The 13,571-nt window shown below is 44.1% G+C and overlaps 1 protein-coding gene across 23 annotated transcripts in view; it reads left to right on the top strand.

The window, feature by feature from the left end:
* Positions 1-6,094: 6,094 nt before the first annotated feature.
* LOC103094100 (zinc finger protein OZF-like) overlaps positions 6,095-13,571 on the top strand; it is a 62,383-nt gene continuing 54,906 nt past the window's right edge. For 3 of the 23 annotated variants that reach the window (XM_056825473.1, XM_056825472.1, XM_056825471.1), the window contains exon 1: positions 7,091-7,397. Coding sequence is in view for 7 of the 23 variants with exons in the window: in XM_056825460.1 (XP_056681438.1) it covers positions 7,365-7,397 (33 nt within the window). In the remaining 16 variants the exon portion in view is untranslated. The other 20 variants (XM_056825468.1, XM_056825466.1, XM_056825469.1 and 17 more) reach the window with 17 other exon arrangements.

Here is a 13,571-nt window from a genome sequence, read left to right as displayed (position 1 = left end):
TCTTGGATGGTTACTGTATGTAGTTCTTGGAGATAATTCTTTCTGTTTTGTTACTGTTTCAGGCTGAGACTATTTTACATTTTATATTGAGGCTTTTTTTGTGGCTGCTACTCTTTCAAATGCAAAATAAGAAATAGTTTGTATAATATTGGGATTATTTATTCTTTGAATGTTTGATAGAATTCATTTGTGAATCCATCTGGTCCTGGGGATTTTTTTCTTAGGGAGTTCTTTGATGGCCTGTTCAATTTCTTTTTCTGATATGGGCTTGTTTAGGTAGTCTATTTCTTTCTTTGTTAGTCTAGGCAATTTATGTTTTTGTAAATATTCATCCATATCACCTAGATTGCCATATTTATTGCCATATAATTGGGCATAATAGCTTTAAATGATTGCCTTAATTTCCTCTTATTAGAGGTGAAGTCTCCCTTATCATCTTAGATGCTGTCAATTTGGTTTTCTTCTTTCCTTTTTTAAATTAGATTGACCAGTACTTTGTCTATTTTATTTGTTTTTTCAAAATACCAGCTTCTAGTCTTGTTTATCAAATCAATAGTTCTTTGATGTTCAATTTTATTAATTTCTCCTTTGATTTTTAGGATCTCTAATTTAGTCTTCATCTGAGGATTTTTTATTTGTTCACTTTCTAGTTTTTTAATTTGCATGCTCAATTCATTGACCTCTGGCCTCTCTAATTTGTTAATATATGAACTTAAGGATATAAATTTCCCCCTCAGTACTGCTTTGGATGCATCCTATAGGTTTTGAAAGGATGTCTCATCATTGTTATTTTCTTCAATGAAATTATAAATTGTTTCTATGATTTTTTCTTTAACTGATTTTGGAGAATTTTTGAGAATCGTAGTGTCTAATTTCCAATTGATTTTTGATTTGCCTCTCCATGTACCCTTACTAATTATTATTTTCATTGCATTGTGTGAATCTTAAAATTTCTCAGACTTGTGAATGTTAAAGATTCTCAGACTCTACCTTAGAACATTTGGTTAAGACCATTCCCCATTTAAAACAATGAAGGTACTTGATCAGGAATGTGAGAACTCTAACCTTACTCCACCCATACTTAAGCATACTTTAGGGGAAGATAAAGTTGTAAACTCCTTACTGAACAATGAAAAAGTACTTAACTCATACTTATAGTGAGGCAAAAACCCTAAGCTAGGTCTATTTTTAGATCTAATACAAAAGGGTGCTAAGTACTTATGAAGGTCAAATTAATCACTAAAAGGTCAAGCAACTGCAAACTTGCAGGGGGCAAAGAGGTGTGAACTTACTCAGAAGTTTTAATCTACCCAGAGAAGTTGAGAACTAAAGAAGATGTGAATTAAGAATAGTCAGTCCTGTGAAAATGTCTACTGTGATTGGTAGATGTGAGAACTTAGGGGAGGTGACATAGGAGAAAATTCTCTTTAAGAGGAGGCCAGAAGGCCTCTGAAAAGAAATTGCAGCCTTGAAAGCTGAAGTAGAGCTCAGGAGCTGAACTGGTGGGTCTCTCTGAACACTAGAATCTTGCTTGGGACAAATCTTGTGCTGAGTGGATTAAAGACTGACTGATCTCTCTCTTAAGGCTTAAGCCTAGGCTGGCCTAGGCTTGCCTAGCCCTTTTTCTCATTATTTCCTCTTTCTCTCTCCCTTTCATTAATTCCTTATTTGTATTAATTAAAATTAATAAAACCCAGCTAACTTGGGTATATTTAATATTTGGGAATTTTCCTATGGTGACCACTATATTTTTGATTTGAAACCATATTTCCGTGGTCACAGTTTAAGGCAACCACTCCTTTAACTGTAACAATTGTGATCTGAGAAGGTTGCATTTATTATTTCTGCTCTTTTGCACTTGTTTGTAATATTTTTATGCCCTAGTACATAGTCAGTCTTTGTGAATGTACCATGTGCTGCTGAAAAGAAGGTGTATTCCTTTTTGTTTGTATTTATTTTTCTCCACATATCTACTAACTCTAATTTGTCTAAGATTTCATTTGCTTCTCTCACCTCTTTCTCATTTATTTTTTTATTTGATTTATCTAGTTCGGATAGGGGAAGGTTCAGATCTCCCACTAGTATAGTTTTTCTATCGATTTCATCCTTGAGCTCCACTAGATCCTCCTTTAGAAATTTGGATGCTATGCCATTTGGTGCATACATGTTGAGTACTGATTTTTCCTCATTGTCGTTGCTGCCTTTTATCAGGATGTAATTACCTTCCCTATCTCTTTAAACTAGATCTATTTTTACTTTGACTTTGTTAGATATCATGATTGCTACTCCTGCCTCCTTTTTATCAGTTGATGCCCAATAGATCTGGCTCCGTCCTCTTACTTTTACCCTATGTGTGTCTACCTTCCTCGTGTGTGTTTCTTGTAGACAGCATATGGTAGGGTTTTGGATTCTAATCCACTCTGCTATTTGCTTGCATTTTATGGGTGAGTTCATTCCATTCACACTCAGAGTTATAATTACCAGCTGTGTATTTCCCAGCATTTTGATTTATACTCCTAGTCCTGCCTTTTCTTCTTTCAGCTGTGCCTCAGTTAGGTATCCCATCCATTACACTGGTGTGGAGGGACAGAGTGAAAGGAGAAAGTATGGGATTAAAAGAGGAAAACAAGTTGGTGAGAAATACACAGATGGTAATCATAACTGAAAATAAATGGGATGAATTTACCCACAAAACAGAAGCAGGTAGCAAAATGGATTAAAAATCAGAATCCTATCATATATTGTGACATTTGAGCCAGATAGACACAAACAGAGTAAAGATAAGGGGCTGGAGCAGAATTTATTGGGCTTCAACAGAGATTTAAAAAAAAACCCAGGAGTAACAATTGTGATTTCAGATAAACCTAAAGCAAAAATAGGTTTTATGAGACAATATGACCTAAAGACAACAGAGACCACTTGGGTGAACAGAGGCAAGTTTAATCTTTCTCATGAAAAAGGGCACCCCCTCGATATGGCAGTACAACTGAGCAGCAGGGAAGCAGTTGCTTCTGTGGACACTAACAGCATACCTATTACCCCGCCCCTCTCCCAGTCCACCATTGGCTGGTGACCATGTCTTGGTGTGATGTGATGTTCTAACCTGTCACAATCATCCATGTATATTCTATTTTTTATACAGCAAATGGGGTGTCCTCTTCTGCTAGCTCAGGGTGACTTGGTATTTTTTTTAAACTAGGGGCCTATTTGGCGAATAGAAATTTGTATGCTTACTACTGCTCTTCTGAGAGAACCCCACCATTTTGTATATTAATTCTTTCACATAGATCCAATTAAAGGAGATAAGGAAGTTAATTACAACTTGATAAATGGTAATATAGAAAATGAAGCAATATCCATACTTAACATATATGCATCAAAAGATAAAGCCTCCAGATTTTTAAAGGAGAAACTAAAGGAGCTTAAGGAGGAAAGAGGCAGTAAAACTGTACTAGTGGAGGACTTCAGATTTTGCCTATCAGAACAAAATAAACCTAACCAAAAAATAAATAAGAAAAATATAAAGGAAGTGAATTAAATTTCAGAAAAGATAGATTTAATAGCTATCTGGAGAAAATTGAATAAGTATAAGATACTTTCTTTTCAGCATCACATGGTACATGCACAAAAACTGACCATGAACTAGGGCATAAAAACTTCACAACCAAATGCAAAAAAACCCCAGAAATAATAAATGCATTATTTTCAGACCACAATGCAATAAAAATTATAATCAATATGGGTTCATGGAAAGGCAAATTAAAAATTAATTGGAAACTGAATAAATCTAATTCTTGAAAATGGGTGGTGTAAAGAACAAATCATAAAAATAATCACTGATTTCATCGAAGAGAATGATAATGAGAAGACAACATATAAAAATTTATGGGATACAGCCAAAGTAGTACTTGGGAAAATTTATATCCCTGAATGGTTATATTAATATGTGTGAAGTGGAATTATAAGGAGGCTCATGCCCCCAGAAATCATTTTAATGAGCCCATAGGAGACTTGATAAGATGCTGGCAGAGAAAAGAGGCTTTATTTGGCAAAAAACAGGAGACAGCAGGGAAGGGTTGAGGAAGGGAAGAAAAAGGGATTCTGCCTACACAAGTGGCTTGCTTGGGTCAAAAATGCCCTCTCTTCTTCTAGGTACAATCACAGACTTTTATAATAATCTTGACACAAGATTCTCCTCCTCCCCTCTGTCCAATCCCATAAAAAGGAGGGTTGTAATGTTTACTGTCTTGAGCACGTGATTTTCAACATTACATATAAGGGAGAACCTCATGATCTAGAAAACCCATGACTATCATGGGATTCTCAGGCTGGGGATCATAATGATACTTTTGAAACTCACTGTACTTTCCCTCCTTCAGTTTATCTTATCATTGGCTTTCTTCCCAGGGTACAGAGAAACTCTTCTCAAGGTTTTAGGAAAATAGATCAAGAAAACTAGAAGTTTTATGGGGTGGGGTAGGGGCAGGCATTTTTGATCTAAGGAATAGTAACACTAAGGGGTCTTGAGAATTGGGGTTACAAGTCAAATAGTACTCTTAGAATTACATGCTGGATCTCATCCCACAGTCCTCCTCTTTTAATTTCAGAGTTGTGTAATTCTCACCTGCCTCAGTTTCCCCTATATGCAACAACTACTAATAACTACAATTAAACATAATTGGACATTCTTCATCTTCATAAATCATCTTCATCAGGACTCTGCTCCCTCTGTTCCAGGTTGCTTGCAGAATCTTGGAGGGGGGGGTCCTCCTACTGACAAAAATTCTTTTGCAAAGCAAACATTTTATGGAACAGATTCTTCTGCCTCAGGTTCTGTAGGAGATACAGAAATTCCTGGGCCCTAATCTTTAGTTTAAATCTAGCTTCTCCTCATTACTTCTACCAATTTCGAGGGAATATCAATTACAAGTCATCAAACATCACTTAATTCTAAACTTCTACTAGTCAACTTGCTTGTTTGGAAAATGGAAACTTTCATAGTCACAAAAGAAAGGCAGGGAAACGATCTGCCTGTCCTCATGGTTCTTTTAAGGGTGCAGAATGAGGAGGTTACACTGGCTGATTTCACGAACAGGTCAGAGACAGCTTGGGGAGAGGCAGACAGACACACAGACACCCCCAGACTGTCCGCTGTCCATCAGGGCTCCAAGCCTGGCTCAGTGACTGCTGCTGCCTTCTGTGGACTCCTTGAGGGCAGGAGGAGGTTCCTGGACCTCTCCCAGGCCTCTGAAGGATCTTTGGACCTCTGGGCTGGGGGCGGTGCTGAAGGAGACCCTCCTCAGCTGGCCCAGGAGACCCCGAGGAAGCAGCTCTGTTTCCCCCCAGATCCTTTCTGGACCAGCTTCCCCACAGCCCCCCCACCTCAGGCTCTTGTCTGGATCTCACCATGGGGGAAACTGAGGCAAAGGCTGGTAAGGGCCTTGGCCAGGCTCCCCCAGCTGGGCCGTGTCTGAGGCCAGGTTTGAGCCCAGATCTTGGGGGTTCCAGGCCCAGGAGGGCAGCCCTCTAGTCACCTGATTCCTCTTCTGGGGATTGGGTTGGCCTGTCCTTTGGGGAGTCCCTGGGGTCCCCCAAAGCTGAAGGAGCAGCAGGAAGTTCAGAGAGATCCCTGGAGGAGGGGAAGCTGTGGGAGGGGGGCCTTGGGCCTGGGCCTGGAGGGTCAGCGGCTGCCCTGTGACTCAGTTTCCTTCTCTGTCAGAAGGGGGATCCTAGCACCCCCTCCTCAGGTCCTGGGGGAGGATGGATCCATTTCCTGATTAGCCAGGCAATAGACACTTATTAGGCACCTGCTGTGTGCCAGACTCTAGCCTGAGACAGCCTCCAGAGTAAAGAAGAAGCAGCAGGGCAGGGCTGGAGGGGAAATGGGGGGAGGGGAGAAGGCTGCAGCCGCCCAGGTTGGGGGACAATTCGTGTATAGCCAGTGACTCAGGCAGGAGAACTCCATTTCCCAGCATGCCTGTGTCATTACATCATGCAAGTCTTGGCCCTCTACTGTGGAGGACTCCATTTCCCAGAATGCCATTTCTTTTCTTCCTAGTCTTGGCTCCTCCCCACTATGGTAGCCTCAAGGCATGCTGGGAATCTCCTATGGGCAGTATCAGCTCCTGGAAGGCTCACAGAGAGCTTCTTGGACCTTTGCTGGGTGAGAGGGGGAGGGGAGAGTCAATGCGCAGGCGCAGCCCCGGCTCCCTGCTGTGGCAGCTGAGACTTTCTGATCCCAACTCCTGGGACCAGGCTGACCCGGGTGGACTTGTTCCTGGTTGGTGAACCTGCAGCTTGTGCGCATGTGCAACAAGAAGGGATGGTCCGGGCGCTGTGATGTGGTGTAAAAGCGGGTGTTGTGGGGGAAGGGGAGACTCTGTGAGTGTGTGTCAGGAGGGGGTTCCCGGCACCACGTCCTGGGCCGCGGGGAGCAGAGATCCATTGAGGGATCAGTCAGTCAGCCAGTCAGTAGACACTTATTAGACACCTGTTGTGTGCCAGGCTCTGGCCTGAGGCGGCTTCCAGTCTAAAGAAGAAGATGCGGGACCGGGCTGGAGGGGAAATGGGGGTGAGGGAGAGACGACTGTACTTCCCCACCCCCATTTGTGTATAGCCCTTCCCCCACCAGGGCTCTAAATCCAAGGAACAAGGTAGGAGGACTCCATTTCCCAGAATGCCGGTGTCATGACTTCATGTAATCCTGGCTTTATCTTGTGGAAGACTCCATTTCCCAGAATGCCTGGGTTCTGAAATCTGGCAAATCTTGTCATCTCTCCTATGGCAGCCCCAAAGCATGCTGGGAATCTCCTGTGGGCAGTCTCAGCTCCAGGAAGGTGCATAGTTGTGCTCGCAACATTTCTGGGTGAGAGGGGGAGGGGAGGCAGTCCATGCGCAGACGCGACCCTGCCTCCCTGCTTTATCAGCTGAGAGTTTTTGCTCCCCAACTCTTGGGGAGCGGGAAGACCCGGGTGGACCAATTCCAGGTTTCCGTGCTTGGGAGTTTTGGGGGGTCGTGTGCGCATGTGCACCAAGAGAGGCGGGGAAGGAACCCCAATCTCGGACCCTGAGGAAATGCCAGTCCGCTCTCCCCGCCCCGCCCCCCCCTTCAGCAACCCTCCCCCCAGCAGACTCCTTCAATCCAGCCAGTGCAGCTCCTGAATGGAAGGAAGCCAAGGATGGCACCAGAGGGGGCGGGGCGTCTTCCCGGCCAGCCCCAGGCCCTGCCCAGCCCGAGGCTCCCGGTTCCCCCCTGAGGCCAGGGAAGGCCTGGGAGCCCCTCTGAGCCTCCCTCTCCCCCCCCAGGCGCTGCCACCCCCTGAAGCACCCCAGGGTGGCCCCGCAGAGAGCCCGCAGCCAGAGGGATGGCGCCCAGGAACCCGAGGCCCCCCTCCCAGGTGAGTGCAGCCGACTGGAAGGGCTGCGGAGAAGGGCTCCAGCCAGGCTCCTCCTCCGGGCCAGAGGACAGGCGGGGGATGGGGGGGCCCCCCCCCCCCGCTTCCTGGGTCAGGCTGTGGGTCAGCCTCCCCCCCTCCCCCGCCCCCCAGGCCTTTGGGCCTCATCAGATAGTGAGAAATGGGGGAGGGGCCGGGGCAGCCCCTCCCCCCTGGCCACAGGAGGGCCTCCCTGGTGGGTGCTGGGAATGGGGGGGGTGACAGACAGCGTTGGGCTTCCCCAGCCCCAGGAGGAAGAGCCTGGCAGGGCTGGCACGGAGCTGGGCACAGGGGCGCCCGGGGAGGGGGCTGGGCTGGCCAGGGAGAGCTGGCTCAGGGAGGAGGAGGCGGGACCCGGCAGGAAGGTGCCATCCAAGGGCTCTTCTGGTTCCTGAAGGCCAGTCAGGGACGGGGTGGCCCCCTGAGCTGGGTGAGCCCCGGCTGTGCCCGCCTGGGGGGTTCCTGCAGGTGTTTGTTCCCTCCATGGAGGACATTGTGAGGGTCAGAGACGACTCCGGGTCGTTCTGGGCTGAAGAGCCAAACTTGACCCGTGGTCGGTGGCAGCAGCAGGTGCGGGGGGGCCCTCCCCCCAGGGTCCCCAGGCAGGTGTTTGCGGGTGTCCCCCGTCCTTACCGAGTCCTTGGCAGGGTGCAGAGGAGGGCGGCGGGCCGGGCTTTGGTCTCGAGGCCTTAAAATGAAAATGATGAGGCTGGTAATAACCCGAGTAGTAAAGGGAGGGAGGGAGGAAGCAGGCAGAGAGGTACTTGGCTCCCTAGTCTGTTTGCTGCCAGGTTGGACCTGTGGCGAACTCCAACAGTGGCTCCTTCCGCTCTTCCCGCTCCAGCCAGAAGGCCTCCGTAGCCGCCTTGGTCTCCCCTCATAAGCTGTTTTCTCCACCCACTGGCTCTCACATGTCCCATCTAAGGAACCCACCGTAGCTGCTTAATCTGCCTGGCCGCCAGGGGAAGTGCCTGTGGGGTCAGTTTCCTGGCTTCTTGGTTCTCTAGCTTCCTTTCTCCCAGGGCTCGGCTATCCCCGAATTTATTCAGGGGTCTTTGCCGGCCAGGTCCCTGAGAGAGGATGTTAAACAAAGCGACATGGTGCAGAGAGAAGTTCTCTCCCCAAATCCCCTGTGCTTGGGTGTCTCTCCGTTGAGATCTTTGGGAGATGAACATGCTCAGGCCCCTCAGTAAATCATTTCAAATAACCAGTGTTTACCTCGAAAGATTCTCTTCCTAGAGTTGTATAAAACATCGCCCTTTACAACGGGGAAGTCCGACAATTTGGGGATAAGAGGGACGTAAGAAAGAAAACAAAAATGATCCGCAGATGCATTGACAGAAGCCAATTAAGGGGCACTCCCCTTTGGCATAAGAGTTGTAAGATTTATGTTTAGGTTTTTATGACTAAATATGAGAGTTATAATTTTGTGGTTGCCAATTTTAAAATATTATAGCTTGTCAAAATGACTTAACTTTTATTTACAAAAAGTTGGAAAGAGTGAAAGTGAAAAATGAAGATAAGAGACAGCCTTAACAAGACTACCATCCCTTCTCTGGTGAAGTCTGGCTAAGCCCCCCGGCAGAGGCATACCTCCAGTGGATTTCCCAGTATTCCTCAGCCAGAGTTCCACCAATGTAGCCTCCTCCAAAGCCAAAGTAGGAAATCCAGCCACTCATCCATCCAGCAAGCTGACACAAGATCCAGGGGAAAAGTCTCTAAAGCCAAAGCAGTAATCTCAGCCAATCTCTCCAAACTCCAGGAAAGGAATGGTCCCTAGACCATGCTGAGCTCTTCTTTTATGCTCCTTTTCCCATGTCACTTCCTGTCACTCCTCTTCACAGAAACCAATGATCATCTTTCAATTTGCCTATCACGGTCCAAAGTGATTGGGGTGGTGGTGTTGGTGGAGCAGTGGTCTTTGGAGGCATGAGCTTACTCTAGTAAGTGACTCGTGAACTCATATTTGATATTAAGTAGGGGTGCTTTGAGTTCTTGATTCACAGAGTTTATGGTAGAGTGTGGTTTCTGCAGGCATCCTTATGGCACCTTTTCCAAAAGGTCCATTTTCTTGATTTGGGGTCTTGGCAATTTTCTTTTCCTAAAATTTCTCCAAAAGATTTTAAACCTTGGATTTTAGGATAATTTTACAGTCCCCCCAAGGAGGGTGTTGACCAACTCCAGAATCACCCCAGGATACATGGCTGAGTTATGAGGTATATGAATCAATTGTCAAAAAGAAAATTACCCCCCCCCCAAAAAAAAAACACAACCAAATAGAAGAGAAAAAAAGAAATTCTGGATAAAAAATATATGTCAAAATCTTATATGTGTAAAATTATGAGTAAAAAAAGAATAAACCCATAACAGGTCCTTAAATTACCAGCAAGGCCCAATTACAGTGATTTATGTCTTATAAATCTGCAGGGCAACTGCAGCAATATTGCACTTCGCCATTGGCAGCCAGGGATATAGAAAATTGCCATACTATAAAAGAGAAGGGACTAGATTCTGAGGTAAAAGGGAAGTATGATTCCATGGTCTGATTGTACCTTTACCCTCAGGAACAGGGGAGCATAAATGAAAGTCAAACTAAGGTGTTTGTCGGAAATCTGGGACGAGGGAATCCTGTGTCTGAAATTGTCAAAAAACCACTTCTGTGAATCTCCAAACAAGTCCTTTGCCTTAGTGCAAATTCTCATCAGTCCCTCAGGGATTATTGGTCTCTTTGACCTTGTGCTTCTTGGCACTGTGCAGTGGCTCTTTTGTAATCCCTTCTGAAATCAAACACAATTATTAGTAAAAGTCCCATAATACTTAAAATCAATGGCAGGTTTCCATAATCTTAAGCTTTGGGGTATGCAGTGATATTAGGACTAAGAGATATTGTAAACTTATCCTTCAACATCAAAATCATTAATACTGATTCCATGTGCTTCAAAGTATTAAAGAAAATAAGAAAGAAAAAAATCAAATATCCCATTGCAAGTATTAAGAAAAACAATAATAAAAATAAAAAATTCAGGAATTCATAGTTCACATTCCATATAACAATGTGTCAACCAAGTTGAGGTACAACACAAAGGTTTCATACTCAAAAGCAAGTTCTGTTTCCTTTCCAACTTGGCCGTGATCCACAATGTGAGTGTACATATTTTTTTCACCAGGAAAAAGCTTGTTATAAACAATAGTACAATAGCTAATGGAGATTCTAAAAAGTACCGCAATCCCTCAAATTATAAGAGCCCATTTGATGACAACCGTGAGCAAACCTGTTCCTTGTAACCATGAGAGGTTCCACTAATTATTAGGATTCACATGAGTCTCTATAGCTATTTTCCGTGTGTCATTTAAAATCCTTTGAAGCTCATGGATATTTGTCACAATTTCTCCAGATCTATTTCCATAAGAACAACAAGGTTGATTAATAAAGGGACACATACCTCCCAATGCAGCTGTGAGCATGTCAAGGGCCAGCCAGTTTTATAGAACTGTTTTTGCTAAAAAGTCAGTCTCTTCCTGTAGTTAAGAGATGGCCTTAGTAGTTTGGGAGATGGCTTAGACTGTGTCTTATGCCAATTTTTCAACCTCAGCTGGGATATTTCTAACAGTCTTTTACTGCCATTCCAAAATTTGGTATGAGAGCCCATAAAAACCTCTCTGCTGCTGATGAAGAGGCCTAGGGGGCTGTGAAATGCAATCACAGGTTCCGATTTATTGGGCATAGAGGTGTAGTATTTATATAGTTTCTATACACTTATGAACAAACGAAAAGAATGTATGAAGGGCATATGTCCTTGGTGCCAATTAGATTACATAGGTGTCAGCTGCAGAAAGGAGTACGTAATTCATCAGTAGTAATCTTCAAAGCTTCTTTGATCTACTATTGCTGACATGAGCATTTCTTTAGAAATTCAAAAGTGCCAGGATATAGTTGATATGATGAAGGCCATTTTTTTTCTCTGAGATAGAGCCCAAGGTATGTGATTAACTAGTCAGGATGTTCTGAGCCAATTAAGAAAGGTAGGTGTTCTTAGACATTGATTTGTAAACCTGTAAGGTCAAGACCGGTCCTTGCCATGGTCTGAAGCAGATCTGTAAATGTGTCTTTTCTGGCTGCTTTTGCCTCAGTGGGCCTTGAGTATCCCCATAGACCTGTCAGAAGTTCTTTATGTACACCTTGTTTCCTGGATGTAGGTCATGGAGTGAGAAGTCTATAAGTCCTGCTTGTATCACAATTCCAGATTCAGAGTTCTCGCAATTTTACCTAGTAAATCCTGTATTTAAGAAGCAATAGAGGTGCCCCACTCCTCAAGTAATGATGTGTATGCAGGAGAAAAAGGCATAGCCTGTATTGGGGGATGTCCAAAAAGCATCTCAAATGGTGAGATGTGTAGATCTGCCTTGGGCCTGCTACAGAGATAAAACAGGGCCAAATGGAGAACTTCAGGCCATTTCAAGTGAGTCTTAGTGCACAGTTTTCCACTCATTTTTAAGATCTCTATTCATTCTCTCAACTTGGCCTGAGCTCTGGGGGTGATAAGGAAATGGAGTTGGGAAATGATCCCCAAACAAGAATAAACCTGAGACAAAACAGAAGCAGTAAAATGGGTTCCCCTGCCTGAATCAATTCACACTGATGGGCCAGTGCAGGGGACAATTTCCCTCAAGAGTACCTTAGCAACAAAAGCTGCTGTGACCTGGGCACTTGGAAATACTTCCCGCCATCTAGTCAGCTGATCCACTATAAACAGACAAACTTTATAGTGTCCAGTCTTGGGCAGAGTAATAAAGTCAATTTGTAAATGCTCAAAAGATGTGTAAGCCAGAGGAATTCCACCAAAAGCTTTGCCACAAAAAGCATGTTGATTATATGCCTGGCAAGTGGGACAGGTTACATACACTTTAGAGGTTCTGGTGGTTTTACCAGGAGCTATCCATACCTTTTTAATAGAGTCTACAATAACCTGAGTGCCAAAGTGGCTACTCTTGTGAACAGATAAGCATATTTGGTGATAGAAACTTCTAGGCAATAGGGTTTTTCCTTCAGATGACACCCATACCCCATTGATCTATTTTGCTTTAAACTTTTGCTTCCATTTTTTTCACTTCTTGTTCATTATAAGAGAGATCAATTTGAGTTGTTACTAGTTGTCAAAGCTAAAATCAACTCGGTCCAAAAGTAGCAAGCTTTTCTGCAGTATCTGCCTGGTGGTTCCCTCTAGAGACAGGGTCAGTACCACCTGTATGAGCTGAGCAGTGAACTACAGCTAGATCTTCAGGTAGCTGGAGAGCAGAAAGCACTTCATTAATGGTCTCTGTGTTTGTAATACATTTTCCATCAGAGGTTAAAAACCCTCTTTGGAGCCATAGCATACCCACTGTATGGCAGATTTCAAAGGCATATCTAGAATCTTTGTAAATTGTTGTTTTCTTTTAGCTTTGGAAGTTTTATAGGCATGTTTTAGAGCTATCACTTCTGCACCTTAAACACTTATAGTTGAGGGCAGTGAAGCTGACCACACAGTGTCAAATTCTGTGACCACAGCAGCTCCAGTGTAGCATATGTCATTCCTCATGAAAGAAGAACCATCAGTGAATAGACCTAAGTCTGGATTGTCTAAAGGAGATGATCTCGAGGCTTTTCAGCCATGGCACTAAAGATTTGCAATTGTGCAATGGTTCTCCTGAAACTGGTAATTCTGGAAGCAAGGTTGCAGGATTAAGGATTGTACAGGGTTTCAAGGTAATATTTTCATTACCCAACAAGGTTATCTTATACCTAGTAAGTCTTTGATCTGAAAATGTCTCTGTTCTATGCTTTAACAATATCTCAACTTCATATATTGTTAATGGGTACCCCAATGTAAAAGCAGATTTAATTACTAACAAAGCTATGGCATGTGAGAAGGGACTTGGAATTCCCCTCCCTTTGCTTTAGTTTAATCAGTCAAGGACCTGGAGGTCCTTTACCATTGAGATGTGCAGGGATACACACACCCACAGTGAAAGAAAGTTGAAATCAATGAGACAGGAAATTGATCCCACAAGCACTGCCCCCCTGAGTGGTGCCAGACAAATTAAGGAACTATGATTGGTTCCTGAAGATGTGACTTGGGAGAGCTAGTGGGTGCAGAA

The sequence above is a fragment of the Monodelphis domestica genome, chromosome 4, assembly GCF_027887165.1.
Source record: "Monodelphis domestica isolate mMonDom1 chromosome 4, mMonDom1.pri, whole genome shotgun sequence".
In the NCBI taxonomy this organism is placed as follows: domain Eukaryota; kingdom Metazoa; phylum Chordata; class Mammalia; order Didelphimorphia; family Didelphidae; genus Monodelphis; species Monodelphis domestica.
The sequence above is the reverse complement of the archived record's forward strand: the minus strand, read 5'-3'. Positions and strand labels throughout refer to the sequence as shown.